General features: G+C 36.1%; 1 protein-coding gene across 6 annotated transcripts in view; it reads left to right on the top strand.

The window, feature by feature from the left end:
• Positions 1-16,091, top strand: part of SCN2A (sodium voltage-gated channel alpha subunit 2) — a 150,409-nt gene that overhangs the window by 80,729 nt on the left and 53,589 nt on the right. For 5 of the 6 annotated variants that reach the window (XM_007450058.1, XM_007450059.1, XM_007450060.1 and 2 more), the window contains 3 exons: positions 2,815-3,162; positions 9,185-9,317; positions 13,595-13,833. In XM_007450058.1, the coding sequence (XP_007450120.1) occupies positions 2,815-3,162; positions 9,185-9,317; positions 13,595-13,833 (720 nt within the window). The remainder of the gene's footprint in view (positions 1-2,814; positions 3,163-9,184; positions 9,318-13,594; positions 13,834-16,091) is intronic. The other variant, XM_007450062.1, reaches the window with a different exon arrangement.

Genomic DNA, 16,091 nt, shown 5'->3' with positions numbered 1-16,091 from the left:
GAGGAAGAAAGGGAGGGATGCTGAAATCATATTAATCCCACTTTGCAAGACCCTGTAAGTACTACTGAAAATAGTGAACCAGGTTCTTAACCTGGGTACAGTGATGAAGGGTCCATAGCTTTTGTTAGATTTTTCAAGGGCCTAAGGCCCCAAAGTATTAAAAACTATTGTTTTGTAGTGACATGATAGGCAACTGTGTTGGTAACCATTTCTACTTTCATATTGAAAAAAATATAATGTGTACTTTTACCATAGGATTATAATTTTCTCAGTAGAGTAGGTGGATTGTATGAACTATTTTTTAGACTTCAATATGACTTGTTAGTGTGGGAGAAGGGAAAGAAGAAAGTCAAGAGTGCGATCTCTAATGACGTCTCAAGACAACCTGAATATTTTATTTTGAGGCCTTTATAAGATACTGTTGACTTTCTGAAGTTATTATTTCCCTCCATATTTGTGATAAACGAGGAGTTTTTAGAGATCCATTTGGTATGGCAGATTTTTTCTTACTGTCCATCCTCTATTTGTGGCATAGCATTTGATTGCTATGGATTTGTGTAATCAATGTAAACAGTGGAAGTTGATGCTAACAGATGGGAAACAATCATTTTTCATATAGCTGCCATATGTAAACTATGCTCTTGTGTGGCATAATTCACCTTTGAACTTTGAGAAACACTGTGTACAATTTAATAACATTTCTCTCCAGCCCTTCTATTGGCTCTAATTGAGGGGAGTACTTGTAGTTAAAATAAAAACTCTTACTAAGAGTGGTACGTATACATAATTTCTACTTTATTTCTTATTGCCAAGCATTTCTTATCTGGCTTCTTTTTGAGGTAATGATGACCAGTAGGTCAGAAATTCTGTAACTGTTATGTCCTTATAGCTAATTCTAAGTCCCTTGTGAAAGGAGAGAAAGGAGACATGAAAGAAATTGGATAGTGTAGGAGAAGTTTAAAAAATACTCGTATTGGGGACTTCCCTGGTGGTCCAGTGGTTAAGACTCCACACTCCCAATGCACAGGGCCCGGGTTTGATCCCTGGTCAGGGATACTGTGTGCTGCAACTAAGACCTGGCACAGCCAAATAAATAAATAAATATTAAAAAATAGAAAAAAATAAATAATACTCATATGGAAACAATAAAAGAAAAGAATAATGAAGTTGATAACAGGATGAAAAAACATGGGTATAGGAAAAGAAGAAATAAGTTCTGTGGGAGCAGATCCGTATTCTTAGATGTGTTTCTGTAAATAATGAATAAGATCATATAACATAAGATAGTGTTTAAAGATTATAGACATTTTATAGATGTTCATAGATGTTATTGAGAAAATCATTCTTTAGCTGAAAATAAAATTAAATGTATACTTATTAGTCAGAGAATGTAAAAAATATATAGGTACAAAATAATAATTTTAGTTAGCTTTAAATCCTTTGGAGATAAAAAGATGAAACTAGTAATGGTTAAATGATAAAGTTGGTATTCTATTAATAATCATAGAAATCCAACTTAAGCCAGCTTAAGCAAAAAAGAGGATTAAATTATATAAATGATATCAATGAGTAGCTTTAGGCACAGCTAGATCCAAAGGCTCAAAACATGTTATCAGGGCCAAGTATTACTCCACATCTCCAGGCTCCTCCAATATGCTGATAAGATGCCCACCATGGCTCCAAACTTATATTCAATATTTTTTAACAACCTCAATCAAAAATGCACCTCTTTCTCAACAATTGTACAAGAAATCGGTGACTGTCAAGGGACCATGCAGGGTCTCCTACCCATTTTCAAACCAGGCTCTATGGCCAGAGGCATGGAATACACTCGTTGACTAGACCTGGGCCATGGTCTTGCCTGGGGAGCAGTTCTTGGAGATTATCGGGGTACTGTCAACAGAAAAAGAACAAATGGGTCATTGGACAAACAGAAACAAGTGCTCACTAGAGTGAGGTTGTAAAAATAGACTAGTAATAAACAGGAAATGATTCGTTGTGCTCAACGGTACTATGTTTGAGAATCAAAGTAAACTGAATGATTACAATGACATTGTAGTCATCAGGAAAATTGTCAAATGGTTTTGACCAGATACTTAGTGAAGACCAGGTTTTTGTAAATATGGTGCTCTTTAGATTTCTTGGGACAGAAGAGTGAAAATCAGGGAATGAATCATACAGTTCTTTCAGCTAGATTTGTTTAAATTATTCAGGAGGACTGTTATAAAATATGCAAAGGGAAGGAGAGAAGTTGCTCCTTGTACTATGATTAAACAGACCTACTAGCAAGATTGGTTTTATTTTCCTTGGTGGTGAGATCTGCATCTGGGTGTGGGCACTAGTGAACTCTTACTGGTGTAGTTTTGGCTTCAAAGGATCAAAACTTAGTTGTGTACTTAATTGCTTTCTGCTGGATTGTTAAATAAGAATAGTTTCTAGAGAAGGGTCTAGCAAAGATTTCAGTTCTAGGTGCCAGAAATGAGACAAAACAGTCTTTAGCGGGGGTACTTATGACTATCTGAAGTCATGGGTAAAGTAGAAGAAGATGGTAGAAAATGAGAGCTCAGAAGATGAAAATCAAGGAAAGGAGGAAAAGGGAGAGCAAAACAAAAGACCTGTACCTAGTAGAAAGTGCCAGAACCCCACCAGCAGTTGCCACAGGAGCCCTTGCTTCCACCTGTCCAATGCCTTACCTTTGGTGAGTCAACAGCTATGAAATGAAGAGTCCAGGCTCATATTGTTCAGGACACCAGCACTTAATTCTGTTCATCTGTTTTTTGTTTGTTTGTTTGTTTCCTTTCTTGTTATTGATAGTCTTTATTGAGCATCCGTGGCTCCCTTTTCTCTCCAAGACGCAACAGTAGGGCGAGCCTTTTCAGCTTCAGAGGTCGAGCCAAGGATATTGGCTCCGAGAATGACTTTGCCGATGACGAGCACAGCACCTTCGAAGACAATGACAGCAGAAGAGACTCTCTGTTTGTGCCGCACAGACACGGGGAGCGGCGCCCCAGCAACGTCAGCCAGGCCAGCCGCGCCTCCAGGGTGCTCCCTGTTCTGCCCATGAACGGGAAGATGCACAGTGCTGTGGATTGCAACGGCGTGGTCTCCCTGGTTGGGGGCCCTTCTGCCCTCACATCTCCCGCCGGACAGCTCCTGCCAGAGGTGAGGCCAGTGAAACCTGCAGCTGTTGGCGAGGGAGCTGTGGCTGGTTGCAGGCAGGAATGTGTTTCGATATCCACACGTGTGAATTTTACAGAGTCCAATGTTCAAAGGCCAAAATAAGTTATGAACTTATTTTGTCAAATTGTTCAATTCAGACTTTTCTCAAATGAATTAAAAACATAGGTTGGGTCTCATCGACTATAATTAGAAGTATTCCTTCATCATTATTACTACAGAATGAAACTTGCCAAAAAGTATAGCAACAATTTATCATGCATTCTGATTAGTTAATATAAGCAAAGTAAATGCAAGAAATGATATAAATACTTACCTTTAGGATCTTGTTATCTCTGTTCCTTTAAAAGAAGAACTTGATACTTCCACTTGAAGTAGATAGTATTACTAAATACATCTAAATCCTGCAATGCGACATTCTTCCTCTTGGAAGGTCAGAGTGCTGTAACATTTTTAGCACCCAGTCAAATGACCATTGTACATCTGTGTGGTAAAGAAGCCACTCGAAGTACCTGGTAAAGTCATGTGTTGTAATTGTTAGGGCAGATTTCACTTTTTATATTACCGCCATGAATTTTTAGATTAACATAGTGGCCCTAAATCATGCATATGAAAAAGGGTTTCAGCTAAATACCAGACGCTTACAGGGATATGTTATTGACATTTCCTTTGTAAAACATAGGTGCTTTTTAGGTTTGGTGTTAAATAAAATTTCATTTGCCAATATAAAAAGATTCTAGCAATGTCATTGGTTATACTTTATAGCTTACAGAGTCATATTAAAATCTTCTCAGTATGATTTTTTTTTTTTTAACACAATTCTACTCATTATAGTTGGACGAGCTCTTTAAGCTACATTAAAATCATACGGAGTCAGCTTTCAGTCACCTAATAGAGGAGATTCTTACCTTGGATTATAGACATAGCCACTGATCTTCTTCACTTTTTCACATAGCCTCTCCCCACCACTTTCTCCCAGAGAAATGCCCAGGTATCCTGGAGTCAGATCAAATCATGAAAAAAGTAGAACTCTGTTGTGAAAGAAACTGGAAGAATGCAAAGGGAATGTCGACTTCTCTTAAAAAATAATCATGGCTAACTATGTACTAGATACTGTCCAAAACACTTTACATGCATTAATTCATTTAGTCCTCACAACAGCCCTTTATCGTAGTTACTAATATTATCCTCATTTTATAAGGAGGAAACTGAGGCCTGTGCAGGGTGGAGCTAGGGTTTGACCCCAGGTATGCTGACTAATGAACCTACATTCTATGCATATTGCAATATTACCTCCCATTAATTTTCTTAAATGGAAAAGAAGACATGGCCAAGGAAACAAAAACTTTCATTTTAGCCTAGCGTATCTCAAAATATATTTCATCCTCAGACTACTTACATCAGAATTCCGTGGGATACTTTTCAAAGTGGAAATTCCTCATTTCCCCCTCCCTCCACCCCTGGCAACCACCATTCTACTCTCTGCTTCTCTGAGTTTGATGACCACAGAGTCCAAAATTTCATTTATGCAAGATAAATAAATTCTGGATATGTTACTATATAGTATAGGACCTAGAGCTAACAATACTGAATTGTAAATTTAAAATTTGCTAAGAAGGTAGATCTCATGTTAAGTGTTCTTGCCCCAAATAGCAACAACAACAATAATAAGAGGAGTGGAAGGAAACTTTAGAAGGTGATGGAAATGTTTATGACCTGACAGTGGTGATGGTTCATGGGTGTATACTTATCCCCAAACTCATCAAGTTGCGTACCTGAAATATATACAGCTTTTTACATGTCGATAATACCTCAATATAGTGGTTTAAAGAAAGAAATGGAGATGTCTGGGCTCACACTTACTCAGACCAAAAGGCCGAGGAGAGCAAGATCAGGGATTTCTTCTTCCTTGAAAAGTATCTCACATGGTTCTTACACATAATAAAGTATGAGTATCACTGATCTTGATAAAGGTTAATTGAACAAACAAAAATAAATCCACAACTTCTTTGCATAAATACAAAGAGAATGTCAGTCTGTCAGAAGATATTTAGCATTTATCAATAATTACCACAAAATCCTGTCATATCAGAGAAGGTGAGATAAATCTCTGAAGGCACATTGGGGCAGTTTGAAACAAAGCCTAGTGTGATCTCTATTTCCTGCTGCCTTGTGTCCGTCCTTCAGTGCTACAGTCAGGTGTGAGGCAGGGCACTGCAACATGAGCTGCAGCATATGGTGCCACATGAGCTGAAAGTGCAGGCCAAAGAAGGGACTTTGCAAGACTGCAGAGAGGAAAAGAGAACAGAGAATAAAGAGCTGCAAACAAATGCCACCCTCCTAAGCACACAATATCCTACACTTTACACATAAATTCAACTGAAGCAATGTAACTTAAGAAAGAATTTCCTTGGTAATATCATTAGAGATTTTGGAACCTAGCACTAAATATTAGACAGATATAGGATTACACATATAATTTTATATAGAGCAGAAGCAACTAGATGACCTTTAAGCGACCCTATTTTTTCTTTCTTTCTCTTTTCTTTCTTTCTTTCTTTCTTTCTTTCTTTCTTTCTTTCTTTCTTTCTTTCTTTCTTTCTTTCTTTTTGTTTTAACATCTTTATTGGAGTATAATTGCTTTACAATGGTGTGTTAGTTACTGCTTTATAACAAAGTGAATCAGTTATACATATACATATATCCCCATATCTCTTCGCTGTTGCGTCTCTCTCCCTCCCACCCTCCCTATCCCAGCCCTCTAGGTGGTCACAAAGCACCGAGCTGATCTCCCTGTGCTGTGCGGCTGCTTCCCACTAGCTATCTATTTTACATTTGGTAGTGTATATATGTCCATGCCACTCTCTAACTTTGTCCCAGCTTACCCTTCCCCCTCCCCATGTCCTCAAGTGGGTCTGTGTCTTTATTCCCATCTTGCCCCTAGGTTCTTCATGACCATTTTTTTTTTTTTAGATTCCATATATATGTGTTAGCATACAGTATTTGTTTTTCTCTTTCTGACTTACTTCACTCTGTACGACAGACTCTAGGTCCATCCACCTCACTACAAATAACTCAACTTCATTTCTTTTTATAGCTGAGTAATATTACATTGTATATATGGGCCACATCTTCTTTATCCATTCATCTGTTGATGGACACTTAGCTTGCTTCCATGTCCTGGCTATTGTAAATAGAGCTGCAATGAACATTGTGGTACATGACTCTTTTTGAATTATGGTTTTATCAGGGTATATGCCCAGTAGTGGGATTGCTGGGTTGTATGGTAGTTCTATTTTTAGTTGTTTAAGGAACCGCCATACGGTTCTCCATAGTGGCTCTATCAATTTACATTCCCACCAACAGTGCAAGACTGTTCCCTTTTCTCTACACCCTCTCCAGCATTTATTGTTTGTAGATTTTTTGATGATGGCCATTCTGACCGGTGTGAGGTGATATCTCATTGTAGTTTTGATTTACATTTCTCTAATGATTAATGATGTTGAGCATTCTTTCATGTGTTTGTTGGCAATCTGTATATCTTCTTTGGAGAAATGTCTATTTAGCTCTTCTGCCCATTTTTGGATTGGGTTGTTTTTTTGATATTGAGCTTCATGAGCTGTTTGTAAATTTTGGAGATTAATCCTTTGTCCGTTGCTTCATTTGCAAATATTTTCTCCCATTTTGAGTGTTGTCTTTTGGTCTTGTTTATGGTTTCCTTTGCTCTGCAAAAGCTTTTAAGTTTCATTAGGTCCCATTTGTTTCTTTTTGTTTTTATTTCCATTTCTCTAGGAGGTGGGTCAAAAAGGATCTTGCTGTGATTTACGTCATAGAGTGTTCTGCCTATGTTTTCCTCTCAGAGTTTGATAGTGTCTGGCCTTACATTTAGGTCTTTAATCCATTTTGAGTTTAGTTTTGTGTATGGTATTAGGGAGTGTTCTAATTTCATACTTTTACATGTACCTGTCCAGTTTTCCCAGCACCACTTATTGAAGAGGCTGTTTTTTCTCCATTGTATATTCTTGCCTCCTTTATCAAAGATAAGGTGACCAGAGGTGCGTGGGATTATCTCTGGGCTTTCTATCCTGTTCCATTGATCTATATTTCTGTTTTTGTGCCAGTACCATACTGTCTTGATTACTATAGCTTTGTAGTATAGTCTGATTCCTATAAGTCAGGGAACCTGATTCCTCCAGCTCCGTTTTTCTTTCTCAAGATTGCTTTGGCTATTTGGGGTCTTTTGTGTTTCTGTACAAATTGTGAATTTTTTTGTTCTAGTTCTGTGAAAAATGCCAGTGGTAGTTTGATAGGGATTGCATTGAATCTGTAGATTGCTTTGGGTAGTATAGTCATTTTCACAATGTTGAGTCTTCCAGTCCAAGAACATGGTATATCTCTCCATCTATTTGTATCATCTTTAATTTCTTTCATCAGTGTCTTATAATTTTCTGCATACAGGTCTTTTGTCTCCTTAGGTAGGCTTATTCCTAGATATTTTATTCTTTTTGTTGCAATGGTAAATGGGAGTGTTTTCTTAATTTCACTTTCAGATTTTTCATAATTAGTATACAGGAATTAGAGATTTCTGTGCATTAAGTTTGTATCCTGCTACTTTACCAAATTCATAAGTGACCCTATTTTTTCCTTCCAACTTTGCCTTTCTCTGACAATGCAAAATGTTTTAAATTCTGAGAGACAATTTTTTTTTTTTTTGCGGTACGTGGGCCTCTCACTGCTGTGGCCTCTCCCGTTGTGGAGCACAGGCTCCAGCCGCGCAGGCTCAGCGGCCATGGCTCACGGGCCCAGCCGCTCCGCGGCATGTGGGATCTTCCCGGACCAGGGCACAAACCCGTGTCCCCTGCATCGGCAGGCAGACTCCCAACCACTGCACCACCAGGGAAGCCCTGAGAGGCAACTTTTTGATTTAAAGAGCTTTAGTTTCAGAAAGGGGTTATTTCTTTTCTCATTAATTTTACTTTTCTTTCACAGTAAAATTAATTTTAGAGCGACCTAAATGAATGTTTATTCCCATTAATGACAGTCCTATCAATTGAGTGGAAAGTCTGCTTTTGAATATGTATGCATTAGAGGCATGCAGGTTAATAAAATAATGCTAAATATTCATAGCACAATAAAGTAGATTAACAGGGCTCATATTACTATTTTAGAAATAAGGAAAATCCTCAGAGAACTAAAAGTGACTTCTTATTTATTATTAGCACTCAGACCCACATTAGGAATGCTTGAGTTTTGCCCTTTTTTCCTGTGACCATTAACTTCATTATTTGAGCTCCTGCCGTAGGAATAAATTTCTGCCCATATTGAAATTCTGTTGAGTTTATTTTGGAATAGAAACATGTCAAGTCATTACAACATTGCTAAAAATCAAAGATCCCCCCCCCCAATTTGATGTTTTGCCTTAAATTAGAGTTTCAATGCCAAGGATGGGTTGTCTTGTAAGTGTAAGACAAAGTTATAGATTGTTCTAAAAATTAGTTTTATTATTAAGGATGTTGGGAAATGTTACCTGTCTATAATGAACAGAAGCATTTTAAAGTGGAATTCTCATTTTAGGAGAACATATTAGGGAAGCCTTTAAAGTTCTTTTCATACATTAAACCACATGAATGTATATAAAGAAAGATCTAATAGCTCAACCTGTGAGTAAATCAAGGAGTGATATGCTTCAGTTTGAAGTCCTAGATAGGACTGGCTGAAATGCTAAAAGGTTATCTATCCTGTAATAGGCATGATCCCTCCAGCCCAAAGCTCCAAGGTGGAAGAATTAGAAAAGTCCATCTTGATCACAAACCCAGGCATCCCTGAAAGCTGAGAATATGATGGGCTTTTAAACACTTCCCAAGAATGATTCCAGCAATGTCTTAATGAGCTGTTTACATCTGAGAAGGCATGGTGAATACTTAGTTAAGTAACACCTATTACAGGAACACTTTGGATTTTGCTACCCTTAAAAATAATAGTTATTTCATATGAAATTTTTTTTTAGGGCACGACTACTGAAACGGAAATAAGAAAGAGACGGTCCAGTTCTTATCATGTTTCCATGGATCTGTTGGAAGATCCTACAGCAAAGCAAAGAGCAACGAGTATGGCTAGTATTTTGACCAACACCATGGAAGGTATGTCAAAAGGCTTACAGCACAATTACTTGGCGGTGCTCTGGTAATGATGAAAAAAACTCTCATAAGTTCCAAGAAAATTCTTCCTGACTTGACACCAAATCATCATGTCTTTTACTAAATAAAAGTAAAATCCATGTACAACACATGGATTCTATCGTCTCATGCAGATTTTGACATTTAGCCTCCAGGAATCTACTGCAAATTCGAGGTATACTTGGATTACCACTTTGGTAGATTAAGTTCTAAGTTGTTGAAGCTTCTTATGTGCATGACATAAAAAGGAATGTAATGATAAATGTTTATTTTTATGGTGATGCTAACCCATTTAAATTGTATTAACTGCTTGAGACTCAAGCTATAAACTCTTTTGATATAACCAGATGTATAAATGAAAAAATGAGAATTAGGGTTTGATATTAACCTCTCTGAAGCAAAGTTTTCAAAATTTGGTAAAACTACTTTTGTCTCTCTCCGATCAGATATTACAATATCTCAGCTTTCTCTTTAGTTGCAGATTATACGTGAGTAGTGAATATATTGTGTAGAGGTCTGGATCTTATAATTCCAAAATAAAGACTTTGAGGACAGCTTGATATGCGATCCATCATTGGCTCTGTGTGTTAGCTTGAGACTCTACACTTGTTTCTTCATCAGTAAAGTGTGGATAATGACATTTAGGTTAAAGTTGTTGTAAAGATTAAATAAGGCCTCATATATAAAGTACCTATGTATGTAGAAGCACCTGGCATGTAGAAGACAGTCAATAAATATTATTATTGGTTGTTTTATTGTTGTTTTGTTAATTCACATGTTTGTGCCTTTCCATACTGTAAGTGAATTCAAACATCAACTATCAACTTCAGCTACTTGGAAAATACTTTCATGTAAAATATATTCTGTCCTCCTCCCTTGCTGTCCTTTCCCCTTCTCTCCTTTTCTCTTTTATAACCCCTCCCTTTTCTTCCCCTCCGAAGTGTGTGTGTGTGTGTGTGTGTGTGTGTGTGTGTGTAGATGTGTCAAAGGAAAAAGAAAGATGGAGAATGAAGGAGAGAGCGCGAACATGTGCTCATGCCTTTCTTTCTGTTAGTTATAGTTTCTCTTGACACTGGATAGATTCTTGCAATAATTATTTTCCAGTCTGAAGGCAAAGATCCCGTGATACTAATATCAGTACCAAAAGCCTAAAAGTCACAGCCAGGAAAATCTCACAGTGTAGATGGCCTTACATATCACAGCCATGTCAGTTACCGCAGGACCCAATTTTCATAATGTCCTAATGCAATATCAGAAATCTTTTCACTGATTTCTATGGAATATTAAACTCAGTACGTTCTTCCCCAACCTCGCCTGCGTTAGCTTGCACTCCCTCTCCCCCCCCAGCTGCCAGTAGCTTGCTCCTCCCTGTCCCTCCAGGTAAATCTTTTGAAGATTCTCTGGTCTTCTGCTCCTTGCCATAGCAAAACCACTGAGAGGAAGCTGCCAGTGGTTCTGCTACCGATGTCAGCAGCATGTCTGCTCCCTAAAGCGAGAAGTAGAGAAGGAGACAGGGTAAGTCTAAATTAACAGTCCTACTTTGAACTTCTGATAGCATTAAGTTTGGGCTAACTTAAGAAATTACTTAAAAAACATCAAGCCACCACCACAAGATTGGACTTGTCCACTAATTAAGATACAGAGTTAAAAGTGAGTGCACCCATGTCGCCCTCCATGCAAATGTGTCTCATGGACTTGCTTAGAATGAAAAGGATGTCCTAGAGATAAGTGTAACTTAGGAAGCAGGAGACTGAGTGTTTGGTTTTAATACCTGCAGAGCTTTTAACTTTATGTGAGGAAAAATGGCTGAGTTTTCATTCTGTTTTTCATTGGTTGTATAGAATGCAAAGCCTACTTTTTTTTATTCGATTATATCTAAACATTTTGAATCTGGCATTAATCAAGGCTTGTTGTTAGCAGTACATAGCGTATACATGCAACGAGAACTGTCTTTAATATAGTCCTTTTTTGTTCCTAATAACAGTGGAAAGGTGTCTTAGGTTGACATAATCTGTTTATTTGGAGATCCTTCCTTCTAAGTCTAATCATGGTTTAGTTCACCTTTCCTTTTTGGAACCAGGCTTGTTGATCCAGGCTGGCAACTTTTGTTTTCCTTCTTTTGAACTGCAGCTAAGTCTCCATTGTCCAGGCAATGAATGAATGGCCTCCTACTTAATGACAGTGTAGGAGATAAGGAAAAATGAATTGTTTGCTTTTCAATTTTTTTATATGCAAAAACCATATGGAAATGTTTCCAGGTCAAATCCTTGGGAAGGTGGTGGGAGGGTGAGGTACAAGCACTGAGGAATTGAGGGGAGCCAGCAAAAGATCTAAACTGGGCTGTAAATGATTTTCAGTGTGGATAACCCACCTAGGAATAATGGAGACGTGGCTGTAGTTCTCCCTGAGTGCTTTGTTTTGTTTCAAAGTGTGATGTTCTTTTTTATTTTTTAGCATGAATAATTGAATGATTTTATTTTAGAATTTAACAACTCCGCTCCACTTTTTCCTGGTGTCAAGACGAGCAACACTGGCTGCATTTTGAACTTTTCTCTGATTTACTTTTTTCCACACAGTTTCTATTTGCTTCTCTTTATCTGCTAAATTACAAGTAACATTTTAAAAAATACTTATTCTGACTGTACATAGGCAAAGAGCTTTTTCAATTCTCTTTTGTTATTTACTGTAAGTAGTAAAGCCTTTTTACCTTCAGTATAAATATGGGTTTATTCGGGAGTCTTAAAAGCTTCTACAAAACAGTGCATAATAACTATATTTATATTTTTCTTCTGATTTACAATTCAACTATTGTTTACTGTTTACAAAATTACATTTAAGAGAAAAGGAAATAAGCTGGGTGCTTGAAGAATTTCAGTATATAAAGAGACAATTGAAGAATCTACCTCTCATGGAATTCTGTTAAAAATAATAAGGAAATTAATTTACTTTAGGGAAGTAGTAAACTTTATAATATTGGTAGTGAATGTTCATCAGCAAAGCAAAAATCACTACCTATGGTCATGTTTGTCCATTGCATAAACTCTCTTGAAAAGTTTAATTCTTAGTAAACTGTCCCAGGTTTGGAGGGATATTCCAGTTGCCACAGCAGTAATACTAAAGTGGCCAACCAGAGTCATGCTATGGATGAACAAAGAATCTTTTCCTCTATTTTAGTGCTAATCGGTGATGGTCTTACATTTGGCAGAGCAGGTAACAGAGTGCAGCAATGATATTGGCAGAAAACAACAACTTCTGAATTCTTTTCTCACTCAAGAGTTGATTAAGAGAGAAATATACCAAAGGAAAAGAGCAGATAATTACCCACTTCCTAATTCTCCCAAATTCTTTGCCATTATTTACTAAGTTTCAGTATTTACAGTATCACCTTATAGATCTGTGCATTTCTGTCTTTTCTCTCCTATTATTTAGTTGAAATTCTTTTTGAAATCATTGTATTTTTTTAAAATAAATGTATTTTTATATGAAATCTTATATCATAGGTTTGGTGTGATAGTTATACATTTTAATATATTAAAATAAGTGCATACCATAGCAATTTATGAATTCTATGTATGTTCTACCTAAGCTCCTCTTGTATTTTACCAGTAGTACATAAGTCCCATTTTGTGAAACAGTGACGTTCTCAGTTTCTTAGGTTTGATATTTCCTCTTCTTTTGTGCCATCTGGTTAAATTAAGAAATACTGCTGAGTTTAATATACAGGCCTATATCTCATTAGGCTTAACTAGAAACTTTTAAACTAAGACTGGTGACACTGACAAAACTATCTCATTAAAATACACAAAGAACATATCTAATCCAAGAAACTGAGATTCATCATGACTGATAAAGGTTTTAAAGACATCTCCTGAGAGGTGTTCTTTGATAATATATGTCTTGCTCTATCTGGAACATAGATGAGTTTTAAGTATACTTAACACAAGTCCTACCCATTAATTTCTGATAGCCTTAAAGATAATTATCAGACTATTTAATATTGTAGATAGAATCTTGGAAACTATGTTTAACCAAGATAAATTTGGAAAGTTTACTAGCCTTTCTGTGCCCACACTTTTTATGACAGCTAATCCATTGTAAGTGCTGTCCTGCTCAACCATCAGATTAACCTATAATGCCTTTTAACAACTTTAGATTTTTTAAAAATCACTTTCAGTTTAAACCAAAGGCTGCTTAATAGGAAGGAAGCAGTTTTCATAAGTATTCTAACCTTTTTCTTCCAGAACTTGAAGAATCCAGACAGAAATGCCCACCCTGCTGGTATAAGTTTGCTAACATGTGTTTGATTTGGGACTGCTGTAAGCCATGGTTAAAGGTGAAACATCTCGTCAACTTGGTTGTGATGGACCCTTTTGTTGACCTGGCCATCACCATTTGCATTGTCTTAAATACCCTCTTCATGGCCATGGAGCACTATCCCATGACGGAGCAGTTTAGCAGTGTGCTGTCAGTTGGGAACCTGGTAAGGCTCACTGAGGGTTACTCTACCCATTGAAAGAGTTCATGATTGCCTTAATGAATTTCACATATCACTCTCAAATTAAATATGAATTAATTGTCGTATATACCTGGACAGCAAAAGTTCAGCATCACTTTTTTATAACAAAAATATACTGCTACAGTTTAGCAGTGGAAAAGATTCAAAGATTTTATGTATAGTTTGATTTAGAATTAAATATAAATTGCCCATTCATTACAAAGATTATTATGAATTATGGAGGATATTGATTTATGGTAAAATCCTGATGTGTTTCTCAGGTATTTAGAATAGATTCTTTCAGACATGTCTAGATTTGCCAAACAAATTATAAAATATGCTGAGTCAGATAATTTTGAAATATCATCTGTTCATAACTGAAGATGGATTTTAAGAGAGGAAACATCATAGAGGTTATTATTCCAGTTTGAATTTGTCCTATAAATTTAAGAATTTATAAATGATTAATTTTTGCATACATATTTACTTAAAATTTTGTGTTAACATTCATGGATACATGGTAGAATGATAAAAATGAAAGTAAAGTGGTCTTTTATAGAGAAACGAAATGAATAAATTCAGGCAACAAAAGTATATTAATATCAATATGAGGCTTATTAAGTTCTCATGAACCTCCCAACTTGATAAATGAACATATAAACAGGTTCTATATAGATAGTAAATGATATATTCTGAAGTATAATACACAATATTTTTAGGCTCTGGAGTACCCACTATTTTTTTATTATAATCCAGATAGGTCTTAACTGATAAAGTTAACATATATATGCTGACCACTTATTTTGTACCAGGCATTGTATTAAATGATTTATGTAAAATCCCTCTCTCTAGGTTCCCACAAAGTCAGTCCTCAGGTAGATACTATGAATGTCTGCATTTTACAGTGGGAGAAACTATACCCATGAGAAATTCACAGAGCAATGGAAGCTCTGAATACTGTATCAGAGACTCTAAAAGGTATTTCGGAGACTATTTTAAGCTCTGGCCAAAAATCACAAAACTTTAGGAAAAAACAATAACATTACCTAGTCCAAATTTTTTCACATATATAGGAATCACTTCAACATCATCTATAAAAAGTGAGCAAGAGATCAAAGAAGCGTTATGGAGGTAGATATTAGGAAACAACTCAAATGGGCTTAAGCAAAAATAAAGATAATTCATTACTTCAAGTAACTAAAGTCCATTTGGGCATAGATCCACATTTTAATCTGGCTAGATTCAGGTTCTCAGTCAATGTCATTGGGAGTTAGCTTCTTGCCAACTTTTTCCCAGTATGTTTTTTCATCTCTGGCTGGGTATTCTATTGATGGCAACAGTCTACCAACTTTTATCCTGACACAGCTCTTTAAGCAGAAGGATTGTGCCTCCTAACTAGTGGTTCTAACAAAAGCCCAAGAATTGAATATCATTGGCCTGGTTGGAGTTACATGACCATTTCTAAGTCAGTCAGTTAATCTGATTCTAGGGTTAGAATGCCCTATTTGGCCAAACCAGAATCATGTCTTATCACTGGAAACAGAGTAAATGAATACAATTATGAAGAAGAAAATTAGGTCTGCCATTATCAGAAGAAGAGAGAGTGGATGCTGGAAAGACGTAAACAACAAATGGACAGTTCAAAATAGGACTTGTTTTATGTGTTAAGGAAGATAATGAAATAGTAGAAAATATATAGACAGGATTCACATTCTTCTTAAGTACATATGGAATATTCCCCAGCATAAGCGATAGGTAGGTCATAAAACAAGCCTCATTAAACTTAAAAAGATTGAAATCAAAGTATTTTTTCTCACAAAAATAGAATGAAATTAGAAATCAATAAACAGGAATTTGGAAAATTTATAAATATATGGAAATTAAAAGCAGACTTGTAAATAACCAATAGGTTAAAAAAGAAATCACAAGAAAAATTAGAAAATACTTCGAGATGAATGAAAATGAAAATACACCAAACTGAAATAGTGCCTAGAGGGAAATTTATGCTGTAAATGCCTATAGTAAAAAAATAATACTTCAAATCCATAATCTATATTTTCATCTTAGGAAACTAGAAAAAAGCAGAGCAAACTAAATCTTAAACTAGCAGAAGAAAGGAAATAATAAAGAATAGAGTGGAAATGAATGAAATAGTGAATAGGAAAACATCAGAAAAAAATCAACAAACCCAAAAGTTTATTTTTTGAAAAGAGCAATAGAAATGACAAATCTTTAGCTATACT

Source organism: Lipotes vexillifer, unplaced genomic scaffold (genome assembly GCF_000442215.2).
Source record: "Lipotes vexillifer unplaced genomic scaffold, Lipotes_vexillifer_v1.1 scaffold330, whole genome shotgun sequence".
Classification (NCBI taxonomy): domain Eukaryota; kingdom Metazoa; phylum Chordata; class Mammalia; order Artiodactyla; family Lipotidae; genus Lipotes; species Lipotes vexillifer.
This window is presented reverse-complemented; position numbering and strand designations above follow the sequence as displayed.